Source organism: Podarcis raffonei, chromosome 3, assembly GCF_027172205.1.
Source record: "Podarcis raffonei isolate rPodRaf1 chromosome 3, rPodRaf1.pri, whole genome shotgun sequence".
In the NCBI taxonomy this organism is placed as follows: domain Eukaryota; kingdom Metazoa; phylum Chordata; class Lepidosauria; order Squamata; family Lacertidae; genus Podarcis; species Podarcis raffonei.
Genome location: NC_070604.1, coordinates 29538585 through 29557143, shown reverse-complemented (window position 1 = coordinate 29557143; position 18559 = coordinate 29538585). Strand labels below are relative to the sequence as shown.

At 44.6% G+C, this 18559-nt stretch overlaps 1 protein-coding gene across 1 annotated transcript in view; it reads left to right on the top strand.

Moving 5' to 3' along the window:
• The window catches only part of VSNL1 (visinin like 1), a 102076-nt gene that overhangs the window by 43140 nt on the left and 40377 nt on the right, over nt 1-18559 (top strand). Inside the window, exon 2 of the mRNA XM_053380931.1 lies at nt 3967-4133. Coding sequence (XP_053236906.1) covers nt 3972-4133 — 162 coding nt within the window. The 5' untranslated portion in view covers nt 3967-3971. The remainder of the gene's footprint in view (nt 1-3966; nt 4134-18559) is intronic.

Genomic DNA, 18559 nt, shown 5'->3' with positions numbered 1-18559 from the left:
ACCTATTAGCCCACCTTGAATGCTCTTTCTGGTGTAAACACACAATCCGTGCCATTGCATATCCAGGCGAACGCCACCACAGGAAACTAGTTTGTCACAAATAAATACTGTGCCTAAACTCTGCATGCTGGTACACTGTTTACATTTTTGCTTTGGGTGCGTCTCCATACCAGTGCTTCTCAGGGTGCTGAAAGCCTGACACGTCTGTAACTCCTCTTTAAATGTCATGAATGTTGCCTTCTCACCAGAATATTCCTGCTTAGAGTGCCAGCCAAAAAGCTATGGAGGCGCAGGTTAATTTGGTGTCCAGGGCAGCTGTCTATCAGCTCCATCTGGTACGCGGCTAAGACCCTACCTGCTTGCGTACTCTCTCGTCAGAGTAGTACATGCCCTGGTGAACTCCTGTCATGTAATTGATTTTGACGAATTAAGTAACTGAATACAGAAGAAATCTCATCTGTTTAAAGCCTTGGTTTTTGAGCAGCTGAGGCATCGAACAAACTGAAAACTGCTGGATGATAGCGGGCCTTTTCTGCAGTGGCACCAACCACCAGCAACCTCCATACAATCCAAAAGGCATAAACCGTGATGTGTTTTCAACACCCATTAAAAATATACTGGTTTGTTCAGGCGTTCATTGACTGTTTATATTTAGGTTGCTCTGCTTCATATTTTGTTTTAGTATTCTGATTCTGCCTTTTTGTCAATGGTGGGTTTTTTCATTTGCTTTACAGTCTAGACTTGCGATTTTACGGTTTTCATTCTGTCTGTGTCAGTCTATAACAGGGATTCCCAAACTTGGGTCTCCAGCTGCTGTTGTACTACAATTCCCACCATCCCTGACCACTGATCCTGCAAGCTAGGGATGATGGAAGTTGTAGTCCAACTGGAGACCCAAGTTTGGGAAACTTTGGTGTATAGGTTGATTAAATTAACTAATTGCTTCTTGTCGATGAGAAAGAAGGAAACAGTAGATTTCTTTCCAATTAATAATCTTGTGGGTGTGTTACTTTGTATTTTGTGGTGCAGACGTTCTCTAAATACATGCTAAAGTTCTTTATATCCCCTGTGAATAGCATAACCTTGCAAGGAGTTCCTGCTGATAGCTTTGGTTGGTGCGCCGTTTAAGATTTCTGTTGCTTTCTCCGGTTGGGAGCCTGTTAATGCTCAATCTTCGTGGAACGTTCTGGCAATTGCTCTATTCAGCCATTTTATTTTATTTTATTTTATTTTGCGGGCGAGATTTTGCTCCGTCAGCATGAGGGCGAGGATGAAATTTTACATTAATCTCTCCCCCTACTGTGAACCAAGAATTATATATGAAAGGGTGAAACACGTGACAGGGATTTGACAGCTTTGTGCTGCTTCCCTCTGCTTTTCCTGCTGACATGACTAAGACGAAAGGCAGTGTCAAAAGAAGCCCGAAAAGAAAGGAACAATGCAGAGGTTTGTCAGGAGTTGCAGTTATTACCAGGGCGCAGCAGGGGATTTGTTAAAACTTACTCATGAAAAATAACACGGAAATTGGCCTATTATCACCCTGCACAGGATTCTGCACATATCTGGCCCATTTCCTCTCTGTTTATGTTGCAAAACGCAGGGTCAACTGGTTGGGTAGTTCCATCCAGTTACAATGCAGGCAGGTTTTTTATGGCTGGGTGTCTATGACTAATATAGGGTGGGTAATCTCTCAGATTCACAACTAGGAAAGATGGTGCCAGAAACATTACAAAACAATGCAGGACGGTTTATCTCCACTGCTATGATCCGCACCTCTAAGCAGATGTGCTCAGCTGGGATGTTCAATTTGGCTTAGAAAGTTGGTGTAAGACAAAGCCACTTCTGAGCTCGGGAGGAGGTGGTGTTGCAGGCTTCATGCCCCCAACACGTGCGGAGGCTGGCTTCCAGCCCCGCGCGATCAGGGGAATCCTCGGGCCGCATCATCCCCCGGCCAGCCAATCGGCTGGCTCAGGGGGTGTGGCTTGCCTCATTTAAGGCAAGCGCGGCCCGGGATCTCCCTCTTTGGCCTCTCAGCTTCTTAGGTTTCCCACCCGCCCGCCCTTCAAGGTTCCCCTTCTGACCTTGCTATGGACCTTGGCTGGTCGCTGTTAAGGGGCCTGGTAGGGATTTTGGCTGTGGATCTAATTAACAAGAGTAAGAAAACGGTAATTCGTGGGTTATCTAGTTTGCCACAAAACGGATCCCAACATCTTCCAAGGCTTTGCCAGATGCCAAAATGCTGCCCATTTCCTGGATGTGTCCAAGAAAATCGGGACAGACGGCAGCCCTACTTGGCAAATTGGCACCGGCCATTTGGTTTTTCGCCTACCTCGTAGCAAATTGTCACAACTTCTTTGGTTTTGGCGGTTAGGCATTGGTAGGGGTATTGTTATGTAGATGTGTTGGGGGGGGGAGCGCCATCACCTCCACCAAATATTGAAGGGTAGTCCGGTAAAGGATTCCAGGGGGCGTGGCCTCGTCCGAAGCCTATGGAGGTCAGGGCCTAAAGCGCGCCCTAAAGTGGCAACCCTGGGGGAGTCCCTAGTTGATGTGCATCAGCAGGGCTCCCCCTGCTGGTGGTAACCCTTCCTGGTCTTCAAGCAAACAGGCTGAAGCCGGATAGTCAGATAGGACCAATGCCTAAGCCAATACCGCTCTTTACCTATAACCAATAAAGTTGTGGCCAATTTTAGCCCATTAACCTAAAATAATTGTCACGTGTCGTTATTCCTACTGGTGGGAGGCGGGAACTCGCCACGCAACAGGTCCATGCAGTGTCAGCAGAGCGGGGCTCTTAAGTTCCAAAGCCTAAATCTATTGAAACCAGTTCCATTGGTTGGAATGATGTTGGATTGAACTCCTCCTTTGTTTTATTAGCAGGTTTGGGGCTGAAGCTAAACACACTGCCCTAATATAAATGAGGATGTCGCTCATAGGTAGGGCTGCCATCCGTCCCGATTTTCTTCGACACATCTGGGGAATGGGCAGCATTTTGGCATCTGGCAAAGCCTTGGAAGATGTTGGCATCCGTTTTGTGGCAAACTAGATAACCCACGAATTACCGTTTTCTTACTCTTGTTAATTAGATCTACAGCCAAAAGCCCTTGATTTACACTTGATAGCTGTTCAGAAGTGTTGTACGTAGTTTGGATTGTAATTAACAATGTAGTTTTGCTAATAAAAGAAGTAGCTTTTGGGAAGAAGATGAAGGCTGAAGGGGTATAATTAGGATAAAGGATTATTGCAGAATTCTCTGTATCAAGTAGAACAAGGCAGATAATAGCTCGGTTTTACTGAACGAACAAATACAAGGGAATGAGTCCAGAAGATTACAGCTCCCTCCCCCTTTTTAGGATTTTTAAGGAAGGCTCATATATGAAAAACTACTGTAAATTAGCACTGACATTTCAAGAGATTCTTGGCTTATGTACATACATAAAAGTCTAGTTGAAGGTGCCAGGCCATTTGGAATGGGACAAGCTGGATGAAGTAGCTGCCTCATTAATATGATTGTTTTGATGGAGGAGTGAAAGTCAACACATATAAAGGCACTTTGGTATTATATATTATAACTAAACCCTTGCAACTGTTCAAGGCAAACTATGTATGCAGTCAGAATCAGATAGTAGCACAACGGTATCTCTGACTACCGTGCACACCAACTGACTGCAAAAGTGACAGGAAAGTGTTGGTGCCAGGATCTCGCCCACTCTGCTGATTTTTCTCAGCATGGCGCAGATTTCCTTTCCCAAGGAGTGGGAGGCATTTGTATGCCTGCCCATCACCACATGTGGAGATAAAAACAACCGTGGGATTGATTCCAAAGGTAGCTTGGAGAAAAGGTATTCCAGTTCCGTTCAGTTGTATTGAACTCCAAAACAATGCCAGTGACTTACTGTGAACCATCTTGGGCAGTCCTTGGGATGGAGAACTGATCTTTTTTGCTTTCTCTTTTGCTTTTTGCAGGCATAATGGGGAAACAGAATAGCAAACTGGCTCCTGAAGTAATGGAGGATCTGGTGAAAAGCACAGAGTTTAATGAGCATGAACTCAAACAGTGGTACAAAGGGTTTCTAAAGGATTGCCCTAGTGGGAGACTGAACCTCGAGGAGTTCCAACAGCTTTATGTAAAGGTAAGTTGGTTTTTTTCTTCTTCCTTTCTTTCTGCATGGCGACTCTAAATGTGACTCTGCAAGGTGTGACTGAATACCTTGCCGATCAGAAGGTCGGCGGTTCAAATTCCCACAACGGGGGTGAGCTCCTGTTCCTCTGTCCCAGCTCCTGCCAACCTAGCAGTTCGAAAGCACGCCAGTGCAAGTAGATAAATAGGTACTGCTGTTGCGAGAAGGTAAACAGTGTTTCCGTGTGCTCTGGTTTCCATCACGGTGTCTCATTGCGCCAGAAGTGGTTTACTCAAGCTGGCCACATGACCCAGAAAGCTGTCTGTGGACAAATGCCGGCTCCCTCAGCCTGAAAGCGAGATGAGCGCCACAACCCCATAGTCACCTTTGACTGGATTTAACCATCCGGGGTCCTTTACTTTTCCCCCCTTTTCTTTTAAAGTAACTGTTTTCCAGCCCCGGAAGGAGCGTGGCGAGCGTTCATGCACTGCAGCTGACACACTAACTGTATGTTGCAACACGCAATTTGGAAGGCTCTGCCCTAGCAACTTTTGGTTTTCTGGAATGGAATTGTCTTCCTGTGGTTCTACTGTCTTTTGCCCTCTTTCTTCTAAGAGTTAACACGGTGATCTCCTCAGCCAATGTGCCCAGCTGACATTAGCACTTCTTCAAGAGCACCTTGGACATCATTCGTGATGAGTGACAAAAGTTGGCATCTGCACGCGCCATGCCGTTTTGTGACCTTTGTGTGTTGGATTTCAATTTCTTTAGCAGCTGTGCCACTCCAGTGCACAACAACTTGTGTTGTGCCCTTTTCTTTTTTAAGTGGTGACAAGGCACACGTAACACATCTTCCTCCATTTTGGGAATGCTTTGTTGCCTCCCTAGCCCTCAGGTTTGTTCACTCTCCTGCCATTATTGAAATGCACATCTCCCTTATTTTATTTTTTAAAGTGGGAAGCGCAAACTTATCAATTCTCTACATTGAGGGTTCTACATCACCTGTTAATAATTGTTTGAGCTGTGATATCCTGCCGTCGTATTGCGGCTCACATGCATATAGTGCTAGGAGGAAAATCCAGGTTTTATAATTATCTGTTTCAGTGTTTCCCAAACATGGGTCTATAGCTGTTTTTAGACTCCAGTTCCCATCATCCCTGACCACTGGTCTTGCTAGCTAGGGATGATGGTAGTTGTAGTCCAAAAACAGCCGGAGGCCCAAGTGTGGGAAACACTGAAATAGAGAACCCTTAGACCTGTGGCTATCTCAGTGTTTTGGGGGCCTCAATTTCCCATAAGCCCCAAGCGGCATGACCCAGTCATGGTAGCAAACTCCCCAGAGTTAGTCTGTTGCATCAAATACAAAGAGCTTTGTGGCATCTTAAAGACAAAGCGACTTGTTGAAAAATGAACTGTTGATGTCGGCCCTAACTGGCAAAATCTTACGTGGTAATAAAATGGGTTCATCTTCTTTATTATTATAATTCTTCACATATATTTATCTATAACATAACAAAGAATAATAACAAATGTGACACAAAATAAAAGCAGATACTGTTTAGTTCCGTCTGTCTTTAGGTTGCCAGCAGACTCTTTGTAGCTTTGCCGCAACAGATTTAACACTGACCATCACGGAAGACCGATAAGACTATTTGGTTACACTTAATTGTAACCAAAGATCTCAGTTGGAGTTGTGACATTTGACTACAGTGTGGAAGAAAACCTGAGGAAATGCTAGGAGCAAAGTTGAAGTTAGACCAGAGTTTTGCAGTGATGTGTGTTATGACAGGGCAATCAAGGATAGCTTGGCTGAAATAAGATTCCCCTAGGAGAATCTATATAAGATTAGCCTCAGAAAGCTACTGTACTCCTGAGAGGATGGTAATATTGCAGCTTATGGAGAACCATGTTCCTGAATTTTTTGGTAGGCCCCTGAAGACCACAAAGAAGAGACCAAGCTTAGCTGCCAATCTTACGACTTCTAACCATTTCCCCCTGACTGCTTTGAGAACTGGAAATGAGAGCTATGATAAACACTTGGTTCTGTATCATGGATTAGAGATATAGTTGGGACTGTTTTTCTGAGGTTCATGATAACGTTTGATAGTCTGTCAGCAATTAATGCTTGCAAACATCTCAGGGGAAGGTTGCTGGAACTTGATCTGAACTTATCTTTAGACACTTGCTTAAACATTTTATAAACTCTATTTAATGTTAACAACTACTCATGGGGCTATGTAGGATCTGACCTTTCTACACATGCATCTTATCACTTGTTGTGACTTCTCTTCAAATATCCCTGCACTCCTTAGAGCTTCGTATATGAATCTTTATGCCAATCCATCCTTTTAAACACTTTGCTGAAGGCCACTCAGTGACCTCATGGGCTTCTTTTTCACATTGTTTGATAGCAATCCATGTCCTTGCATAGACTAAACCAGACCAACAAGCATTTTGTCTGTCTTCAAAATATTTCCGTAATGCATAATTCCAACAACTTGTCCCCCTCCTCAAATGCCAAGTTGGATGTGTGGGATATGCAGAATCCCTTGTAAGCTTTTTTAAAAAATACTTACCTACCCACCAGCTGATTGACTGTGTTTCAAATGAATAGTTTTTTTTAAAAAATAAATAAATCACACATTAAATTTATGGCCTTTGTGCAAGTTGCCCTTTCAGTAGGTAATAGGAACACAGAATAGGACTGGAGCTCTAGACCAAGAATAGACCTATGTCCCTCCCAGATGTGTCCATTATCCCTGATCATGGGTGGATCTACAGCTATAATTAACTCAGAAATTTAATTGCTATGACAAAAGAAAAAAAATGCTATGGAAAACCCCTTATCATTTTATTTTGCTCTCTGGTGCCATCTGGTGTTGCATGTTTATAACGCATTCAAAACACTGTGTTTTGACTAATGTAGCTGAGTCCCAGAAATGGCCGGTGGGGCTGAGTTACAACATCTAAATCGTTTCAGGTAATAATAATAATAATAATAATAATAATAATAATAATAATAATAATTTATTATTTATACACCGCCCATCTGGCTGGGCTTCCCCAGCCACTCTGGGCGGCTTCCAAAAGAATATTAAAATACTATAATACATCAAACATTAAAAGCTTCCCGAAACAGGGCTGCCTTCAGATGTCTTCTAAAAGCCTGGTAGTTGTTGTTCTTTTTGACATCTGGTGGGAGGGTGTTCCACAGGGAAGGCGCCACTACCGAGAAGGCCCTCTTCCTGGTTCCCTGTAACTTGGCTTCTCACAGTGAGGGAATCGCCAGAAGGCCCTCGGTGCTGGACCTCAGTGTCCGGGTAGAACGATGGGGGTGGAGACGCTCCTTCAGATATACTGGACCAAGGTTCCCCATCCCTGCTCTAGACAGTGGCCCTAAAACTCAGCTCCCATCTTTATGGCAAGATCAGTAGTAGCTGGTGAGATGACAATGGTTTGGTTTGATTCCTTTCCCAGTTTCCCAACATACCAGTAGTGGGCTGCTGATGCTTAATGAGAGGGGGAGTAGATGAGATAAAGGCAGCTCCAGCTGCCGGTCCAATGGTCCAGCGCCTAGCTCTTCTCCCTCTTGGTAGACACCAGCGCCCCATTATGTTGGAAAGCTGGGAGAGCATCACTGCCCATTACTAGGCAAGATACATCTCCCATTGAGTCACATATAGGGATGCGGGTGGCGCTGTGGTCTAAACCACTGAGCCTCTTGGGCTTGCCGATCAGATGGTCGGCGGTTCGAATCCCTGCGACAGGATGAGCTCCCGTTGCTCTGTCCTAGCTCCTGCCAACCTAGCAGTTCAAAAGCACACCAGTGCAAGTTGATAAATAGGTACCTTTGCTGCGGGAAAGTAAATGGCATTTCCGTGCTCTTTGGTTTCTGTCACGGTGTTTTGTTACGCCAGAAGCGGTTTAGTCATGCTGGCCACATAACCCAGAAAGCTGTCTGGAGAAATGCCGGTTCCCTCGGCTTGAAAGCAGGATGAGCGCTGCAACCCCCTAGTCGCCTTTGACTGGCCTTAACTGTCCAGGGGTCCTTTACCTTTACCTCTGCCCACAATTGTGTACATGGTATGCATGAGAATGATGCACTTATGCATCCAATATGAAGCTGGAGAGATGAAGGGGAGGGAGCATTGAAAGCATTCTCCCCAGAATACGTGCTTTCATAATAAAAATTCTGCCAGCTTTGTAAAGGGATAAGTTAAACTGACAGATAGCACCCACGATCACCCTGTGAGCTTCATAGCAAATGGGGATTTTAATCTGGGTTTCCTTTGGAAAGACAGCACATCTGGAAAAACAACAACAAGCAGTCCTTCAAAACTAAAGTCACAGAGTGAAGATTGTGCTTTCCTGTTCAACTCAACACAACTTAAATGTGCCTCACACGGGTTTGGTTACACCCAAAGGGAACACAAAGTTAATCAAGCCGTGAGCCTTTTCACTGGGAGTTTGCTACTGAATCTCTGAAAGTGCTGTTATGTAGCGAAAAAAGGTAATCTAAGTTCTTACAACCCAGCAATTTTTCATAAAGGATGCATTGTTGGCAATGCAACATTTTGCATTGCCTTTCCTCAGCTTCCTGTAACGCTTCTGTTGTCACTATGAATACACCTCCTCCACACTTGCACTATGAAAAGAGGGTGTTGCGCCAAACACTCCCTTGCATAGTAGGCAGCAAGCGTTGCTTGTGACCTCGCGACTCTTACGGGAGCCAGGAATGTGTTGTGCCTCCTGCCATGCTTGCTAAAATGATTCATATTTAGGCCCAAATCTTCCCTTGGGGCAAGAACCAGGGGCAGGCCCTCCAGCATCTCATATCTTCATTTCCTAACAGTTCAGATTTTTTGTATGGGTTAGGGGTGTTCGCAAAGGGTGGGGGGCAGAATATTCGGAGTCAGTGATACTTCCTCATGTACCAGGTACAACAACAATAACAACTACTACTTCTTCTTCTTCTTCTTCTTCTTCTTCTTCTTCTTCTTCTTCTTCTTCTTCTTCCCATGCCCATCTGACTGGGTTTCCCCAGCCACATAGGGCAGCTCCCAACAGAATATTAAAAACACAAAAAAAATCAAACATTAAAAACTTCTCTTAACAGAGTTGCCTTCAGATGTCTTCTAAAAGTCAGGTAGTTGTTTATTTCCTTGACATCTGATGTGAGGGTGTTCCACAGGGAGGGTGCCACTACTGAGAAGGCCCTCTGCCTGGTTCCCTGTAAGTTCACTTCTTGCAGTGAGGGAAACCGCCAGAAGGCCCTCGAAGGAGGACCTCAGTGTCTGGGCTGAACGATGGGGGTGGACGCTACTTCAGGTATCCAGGCGAGGCCGTTTAGGGCTTTAAAGGTCAGCACCAACACTTTGAATTGTGCTTGGAAACGTACTGAGCCTCTTGGGCTTGCCAATCAGAAGGTCAGCAGTTCGAATCCCTGCAATGGGGTGAGCTCCCATTGCTCCTCACGTACCATAATGAATGGGTCAGAATTTTGCAGAGTTTGCCAAACATTTGCAGTCAACGGCTGCTTTTCACATGTCGTCAGTTTCACATGTTACAATGGAGCTGCCTTTTTTCATTCCTCTGGAGTTGTCCCATCCACCCGGCAATGTCTGTTCGGATTCAGTGTGCTGCTGAATGCCAGTTGATGGGAGCAATATTAAGAGAGGACTGTGGCCTCAGACTCCTACACGACTTGTGGGATTCCCAGAGGTGCTAGGCTGGCCTCAGGCTGTAAAGGTTTCACAACGTTGACCTAGAGTGTGCTTCAATAAAGAGGGAAAAGATTCTTCCGTTCTCTCTCTCTCCCCACCCCCTGCCCCCCGCAGTTGCACTTTGCTAGCTAGAAATACTGAGAAGTTTGATCAGTTTTAGGGACATAAAGTGAATATTTAAACAAGTTGCTGCTCTTTTCTTTTTAAAAGTGTTTCAAAGTAAAAACAAGTACCGTCTGTTCGGGATGCACAGTGCAATCCTATGCTTGGTTAATCAAAAGTATGTCACACTGTGTTCAATGAGGCTTAATACATCAGAAAGCATGCTTTTTAGAATGGTAACCTCAAGTAAACGGTCAAATTATTTCCTTTGTATACATGTGCAAGCACATAATACAGCATAGGGCAGCAATATTCATCTAGATCAGGATTTCCCAAAGCTAAAGTATTACGTTCATTTTTCACAAGGTCTAGTCCTTCCCCTGCCCACCCCCTAATATTCTTAAGAGGGTCTCTTCTCCAGTCTCCATAGAGTAGCTGGAAGTAGGGAGGCAGAAAAAGGTTCACCTTTCCTTCCACTCTACAGTTTTAATCTGAAATCTTAGGCGCAGTACTGCTCCCAGAGCTCAGAAACTGCTTGCACTAATGAAATTCCGTCGCAAAATGCACCTAGAACAATGGGAGTTTCGAACACTATGATGGCCTTGGAAGCTAATGTTGGCATCGCTTCCAGCAGTAGCTGGCGGAAGGCTTTCCAAACGGCGGGGAAGAGGAGCAGGACCAGTGACAGCAGGGCCAATGGATCCAAAGCTGGCCCATTTCTTGGAGACAGAGCTGATGCAAGACCCTCTCTCTGCTGGTGTGGCGAAAACAACCACAGCATCCACTCTGACACAAACCACCCCTTCTGCCCTGACCTGCAGCCTGCCCTTAGGATTGTTCTGTCGGTGTATTTCCGTTTTTGGCCTGCCGTGAGGCGGCAGAACCTGCACAAACGCCACACTTTCCCACACAAGACCAGCACCTTCCCCAAAGCACAACCTCGCGGCGAACTTTCACGAAATGCTTTGTCGATGTTGGACCAATTCCGGTTCCCAATGTTTCCTGAAGCTCTCTTCAAAGGCAGTGGGACTTGTAAATCCTTATCACCTCAGCAGCCAGAGCACCAATGCGGTGGGTGGGCCAGGTGGCCCCATATAAATTGACCACAAGATGTGGCACAGACACATCTTTTGAGTGGCAGTTCCCATCAACTTTGGTGGGGGTGGCACCCTCAAATATTTTATTGGGGGGCCCTGAAGGGAGCTCGGCCCCCAGAAATTGGCTCCTATGTTTAGCAGCATAGGAGAACCACTTCCTGTATTGCGCCAGTACATCAGAATCAGTGCTTTTTTTCTAGAAAAAGAGGTGCAGAACTCACTATGAATGCCTCCCTTATTCCCTTATAATGGTAATGGCGCCCATCTGAGAAGCGCCGTAACTGAGTTCCAGAGAGTTCCGGCTGAAAAAAAGCGCTATTCAGAACTTCCTGCCTCAGTTAATGTGGGAGGCATTCCTGAGTCATTTTCTCCCCACACAAACATTAGCCTGGTTCCTAGAAGGACCTTCTTGTGGTGGCCCTGGGTTTTTTCTAAGAGTTACTTGACCGGCATGTGGAGGCATGTTATGGTGGCTTCTCCTCCACTTGAGGCAACTTTGGAAGAAGCGCTTTTCTAATGTTTTCTATCCATGGCATTCATATCCCACTGTCATTAGCCCAGGCAGATCAACAATGAGCAATTATGCACCGTCACGACCAATTTCTGCCACGCTGTACGCGGTGGTTTTTGTGTGGCATCAAACTGTAGCCAAACACCTTGTGAGTCATCAGTCTAGATACCTTGTGTAATTGTGAAAGGCAGCCGTTGAGATTCAGGTCATGTTTCTGCTAATCATAGATTGAACATTTCCAGCACCTTGGGACATCAGCCTTATTTTTTTCCTTCCAACCGGAAGGAAAGCAAATTTCTCTCTTTGTGTTCCATTAGGGTTTGCACGAATTGCCGTCTTTTTGCCAACAGAACCACAGAGCTCTTCCAACGAACTTGCTGCGCAAATTTGCTCTCTTAATTATATATTTCAAGCGTGACAAAACAACAGTGAGGGAAACGTTCGTGCTGGAAAATTAAGTTGCTGCAGCTACAAGTGAGAGAACAAAGGGAGTGAACGTGCTGTTTTTCTGGTTGGTGCTAGTGAATTAGGTTGGGTTGTTTCATATATTTTTACAGAAACCTTCCTGCTTAGGGGGTTTCTAGCTATTTCCATGGCAGAAGCAGGTCTGTTTATGAAAAGTACAGAATATTATTCAGCCTGTCTTCTAATTTTTTTTATTAAAAAGCCCAAATAGCTATATGGAGGTGTTAACACCAAGAGTCTACTTGAGCGTATTGCTAAACTGTTAAAAGCATCAGTGAAAGAAACTGAGTCCATTATTCCTAATGCTTTTATTCCTGTAAGACAACATATCAAAGCACATAATAACAGTTCCTTATGTGTGGATCCATTCACACGCCCTAAATGTAGCTTGGTACAATCACTATCTTCTGTGCTCGGGATAAGGATAATTGTTTATCCTCCTGGCTAGACTTAAGTTTGTCAGAATTGAGCAAGTTGGTTTTCTGAACCTCTGGTAAGTTCAGGACCTTTCTGGGTGGATCAGTGCATGGCCTCTTTCCATGCCAGATCTCGCTCACGAAAAGAAGTATCTGCCTGTAGCGAGGCAGGGCCAGCCCTACCTATAGACAGAATGCCAATCTAGCAGTTCAAAAGCATACCAGTGCAAGTAGATAAATAGGTACTGCTGCGGCAGGAAGGTAAACGGCATTTCCTTGTGCTCTGGTTTCCGTCATGATGTCCCGTTGAGCCAGAACCGGTTTAGTCATGCTGGCCATTTTAGCCATTTCAGCATAGTCCATCAACTTCATCTGCCAGCTCATGATTTTAACTTTAAACCGGTTTCCGGCAATGTATCGCTACATCGCCCAGGCCTGCACACATCCACACATGTGATCCAGGAAGACCATACATTTCCCAGTGTACTAGGAGAGCTGTGTACAGACAGGGCCCTTGTGGAGGTAATGGGTAGGGCCAAGAGGTGCTGGTCCTGCTCCCCATGTTCATTGAATGCCTGAACAGGACTCCTTAGTTCTCCGAGGCTGCGGTACAGACTATTCTCCATTCCGTTCCTGCTGCCACTACTGTGCCAGAGTGCGCTTCAACATAGTCAAGCAATTTAGCTGTTTTTGGCAGAGGCCTTCCTGCATCTCACATCGCGTTATTTGTCAGCCACTCGCCCCCAGGCTGTGCACATGGCCCCATTTCTACTTCTGCTGAAAATAACCCGCATGCGGGAGGACTGAGGAAGGGCAGTGCTGCCTGATCTTGCAATGTGACGCACACTGGAGGGCCAGTAGTTTGAAGCAATTTGCCTGGCCTGAATTAGAACACTGGGGCAGCATGGGAGGTTCTTCTTGAATCTCTGTGTGAGCAGATGTGGTTATGGGTGGCATCAGAGCCCAGCTAACCTGCCCCTTGCAGATGAGTTGGGTAGAAGCGATGCTTCGCTGGGTCCCAGAACAAGTGGTACCTCGGGTTAAGTACTTAATTCGTTCTGGAGGTCCGTTCTTAATCTGAAACTGTTCTTAACCTGAGGTACCACTTTAGCTAATGGGGCCTCCTGCTGCTGCCGCGCCGCAGAGCACGATTTCTGTTCTCATCCTGAAGCAAATTTCTTAACCCAAGGTAACCCAAGAGCCAGTGTGGTGTAGTGGTTAAGAGCGATAGACTCGTAATCTGGTGAACCGGGTTTGATTCCCCACTCCTCCACATGCAGCTGCTGGGTGACCTTGGGCCAGTCCCACTTCTTTGAAGTCTCTCAGCCCCACTCACCTCACAGAGTGTTTGTTGTGGGGGAGGAAGGGAAAGGAGAATGTTAGCCGCTTTGAGACTCCTTCGGGTAGTGATAAAGCGGGATATCAAATCCAAACTCTTCTTCTACTATTTCTGGGCTAGTGGAGTCTGTAACCTGAAGTGTATGTAACCCGAGGTACCACTGTACTTGACTGATCCAATTTATCTGAGATTTGATTATCCCACCTTGCTTGGTGGCCCATAGAAATCTGCAGTAAAGGGTTCTCTTCTTGCAGCTGCTTAAATGATTTGTAGGACAGTAGCACTCTTAAGAAACAAACCACAATCTCTGCTTTAGTCCAAATCGAGGATTTCAGTTTGTTTCCTTATTGATAAACAATGATCTGTAACCAAGGTTTGTTCCTGACTTACTGATGGCTTGGATGTGGCCCTAAGCCGCGGTCATGAATTCTTCCAAACCATGACTTCCTGTGTTGTACAAACTGGGCCGCCTTGTTCATGAGTTTGAGCCTTGAATTGCTTGACCAACCTTGTCTTTGTGTCTTTGTTTTTGATTTCATTTCACCAGTTGTTTGGGTCCCTTGGATGGTACAAGTTGTGGCTGGGCTTGGTAGCCAAGGTTGTGAAGTCGGTGCTAGCGCAACAATCTGATTCATTTATATACAGAGGGAGATTTTTATTCCTGCTCTTCTACGTGCTACTCGAGAGTTTCAGATAGCAATTTAAAATCAAAATGTCATAAAATACAGCAAAATCATGACATGCATTATTGTACGTGTTTATCAGCACTGGTGTTGTCTGGTAAAGTTGCATAACTCCAGTTTACATAGGGTGAATTTCTTTTCTTTACTTCATTGGTTTTCCAAATTATTACAAATCAGTCCAAATCATTTTAATTTAATACAATTTCTTCTTAAAAAAATCAGGTTTCCCACTCCTGTTGCAAACATGTGTCCATTTCTTCCTCATGTTGCCACTCCATTCTTCTTAAATCTCCTCTTAATCCTTAATTTCTTTTTTTCTTTTACTGGGAGATTCATTTGACAGCTTCTGGCAGTTCCCCCTCCCCATCTGCTTTCAAACTTTTCAAGTACTTGTTCCTCGCTCTGCCACATATCTTGTACAGTGGTACCTTGGGTTACATACGCTTCAGGTTACATATGCTTCAGGTTACAGATTCCACTAACCCAGAAATATTACCTCGGGTTAAGAACTTTGCTTCAGGATGAGAACAGAAATTGTGCTCTGGCAGTACAGCAGCAGCAGGAGGCCCCTTTAGCTAAAATGGTGCTTCAGGTTAAGAACAGTTTCAGGTTAAGAGCGGACCTCCGGAACAAATTAAGTACTTAACCTGAGATACCACTGTATATAAGTTCATATATCAAGTTACAGGTAGGTAGCCGTGTTGGTCTGCCGTAGTCGAAACAAAATAAAAAAAAAATCCTTCCAGTAGCACCTTAGAGACCAAATAAGTCTGTTACTGGTATGAGCTTTAGTGTGCATGCACACAAAAGCTCATACCAATAGCAAACTTAGTTGGTCTCTAAGGTGCTACTGGAAGGATTTTTTGTTTGTTTGTTTCATATATCAAACAATGTTTACATTGCTGTTTTCTGGTGCAGCCACAAATTGAGCGAGAGCTTGGGATTTGGCCAGCAGAGTGCTTATTTTAATTTTCCCACTAAGAAATATCATTACAAAAATGAAAGAAGTAGGAGCAGTTTTTCAATAAGATGTCTAGTTGTAACTTAAAGGCTAAATTCCTTTGTAGTATTAGTTTTCATGTGCTAGAGCCCAGTTACTAAGCTGGATCACTGAAACTTTCTGCCTATGGGGTTTAGCAAAGCTACACTGGAGTTTATCAGAAACAAATTCTTTTTGTACTTGATCTCCTTTATTTAAGGTCCCCAGAATAGTAATTTGCTTCCTTCTTCAGTAGCCTGCATGGCAAATGATATGATAAAATCACACTATCAAAAGCAGACACAATTTTGCTCTTGTGCCTGGTGAGAAATGCAAAATTTGGCAGATTAAAAAGAAACTTATTTACATGGATTGTCAGAGTTTCTTGATACTTCCATAATCTCAGAAAACACTGAGTAAAGGTCAGTTCAAAATTTAAGAGTAAGCTGGAATAATCTACTAAATTCCAGTTATAAAGCACTGCCGAAATTCCCTCTGCACCCTTCTTCTTACTTTAATTCAGAGTGCAGTCCTATGCAAACTGGGAATGTGCTTGCATAGGTTTTGGCTTGTAAAATACATTTGTTTAACAAAGGCAGCTGATTTGCAAGCTTTGGAAATGCAAACAATCTTGCAAAGAAGTTTTGTTAAGTATGAAGTAGGAATCCCATTGAAGAAAAAGAGGGAAGTAACTATCTCCTTGCTTGATTCCTTGCTCCCTTTTATTTCTTCATTTTTTGTGTTTTGAAATGATAGAACTCACTGATTGACTGCAAAAAGGCTGGAGATCAAAAGGAAGGATCCAGCCTCTCTTCCCTAACCTCATTTTTTTAAAAATAAAGCTGGATTCCCATCTTGCTACAGTTAAATAATGGAACAAGACTGATTAGTCTTGCATTTCTGTGCCTTTTGAATGGAGCTAATAGCCATCACAGACAATAGTAAAATTTCCCAGGACTACCGTATTTTTCACTCCATAAGACGCACCTGACCATAAGACGCACCTAGTTTTTAGAGGGGGAATGCAAGGGGAAAAAATTCTTTATAGGGAGCGCTGAGCAGAGCCTGTATGTATCCCAGGCTCTGCTCAGCGCTCCCTTTCACAAGCCACGTGGAGCGTGTGTGCGGCGCTTGCAGGCTTTCCCCCGAGAAGGGAGAAGGGCGTGATCTAGTGGTTCAGAGCGGTGGACTTGTAATCTGGTGAACCGGGTTCTCTTCCCCGCTCCTCCACATGCAGCTGCTGGGTGACCTTGGGCCAGTCACACTTCTCTGAAGTCTCTCAGCCTCACTCACCTCACAGAGTGTTTGTTGTGGGAGAGGAAGGGAAAGGAGAATGTTAGCCGCTTTGAGACTCCTTCGGGTAGTGATAAAGCGGGATATCAAATCCAAACTCTTCTTCCTCTTCTACTGATGAGCTGCCCTTCTCCCAGCTCGGGGAAAAGCCTCCAAGAGCCGCACACACGCTCCACGCGGCTCTTGGGGGCTTTTCCGGGAGGTGGGGGAAGGGACTGAGGGGCTAAGCCAGAAGCCTGCATTCACTCCATAAGACGCACACACATTCCCCCTTTCTTTTTAGGAGGGAAAAAGTGTGTCTTATAGAGCGAAAAAACGGTGGTTGTTGTTGTTGTTGTTTTATTAGATTCACAGGGCAGTTGACAACTTATCCCCATCCACTCCTCAGAGCAGGGAGGACTTTTCACCAGAATGACCCTGACAGGAGGAATGTCAAAACCTGTCAGTCATGTGGACCTGTAAGCTCCCTAGAAATCACCTTTAACAGGTTTTGAATTGCAATGCTAACTTTTCTAAGCTCGCCCCTGAGATTGCAATAGATAGTAAAACAAAGATTTTGTCGTGGCATGTGATGCTAAGTAAAAGACAAATATTATTTAGCATTCCTTGGGCTGTGTTAACCAGGAACAAAAAACCAACAGGTATGTCATTTAAAAAGATCCACCTGTTTCGCTTTCCAATTGTACCTGCATCAAAATCAATCAATCAATAAAAATATCCATTGATCATCCTAGAACACGAGCCCCTTATGAGTAGGCCACGTCAAGGGATAATGATGTGATCTAAATAACTAACAATTATCAGAAATTATAGCAGAAAACTCTTCCCCAAGCAGGCATGTTTTTTCCACAGCTGTGGAGAGTTGAATAACATCACCTGTTGGCTCAGGAATAAATCCAAATCCAGTCTTTTTCTTTGTTTTTTTGTTAATACAGCTGGTGATACAAGTGAAATATTTGGGTAACTGGAAGTTGCTGTTGTTGGCATCCATCTTGTCTTGAGAGACAATGGAATGCGCCTCCCGGGTGAAGCCAAACCACTGGAGAATCACAGCACCTTTTGTGGCTGCAGTGGCCAGTAATTCATAACTGCTGCCTCCCGCATTGTTTTTGCTGAGTTAGCAGCACGATAAGTGACCTCTCTAGGGCACAAGCCTCGGCAGTGAGGTCTTGGGCTGCCCAGGTTAGTTCCCCCTCTCAGCTATAAAACTGCAGGAGAATAAGATGTTGCCTCATCTCTTCAGTGTGTTGTTCCACGTTCTACCAGATATTGAATTGACTGAGAAAAGATCTCTCTCTCTCTTTGGCGATCAGTCATAGCCAAATAAGATTGTCTTCCATGAATACGGTATTAGCGCTGTGTCCATAAGTGACTGTGGAGGCCAATTCTGGATCCACACGTCCTTCCACAGTGGGGACATTGGTTTCCAGGTGGGAGTTGATCATGGTGTGGATTTGCCAAGAGTGCCTTCCTCTTAGCACGTTTCTCCCTTGCGTCCTGAGTTCGAGTGTCTTCAAAGCCCATGACACCTTTGGGAAAGGCTGTTCTCCAACTGGAGCGCTCGCAGGCCAGTGTTTCCTATTTTTCAGTGTTTATACTACTTTTTTTTTAAGATTTGCCTTGAGAAAGTCTTTAAACCTCTTTTGTTGACCACCAGCATTACGCTTTCCATTTTTAAGTTTGGAATAGAGTAGTTGCTTTGGAAGATGATCATCAGGCATCCGCACAACATGATATTGAATTGACTGAGATACCAGATATTGAATTGACTGAGAAAAGATTTATCCCCATAGAGTCTATACATGATACAGCTTTAAAAAGGGCAGCGCT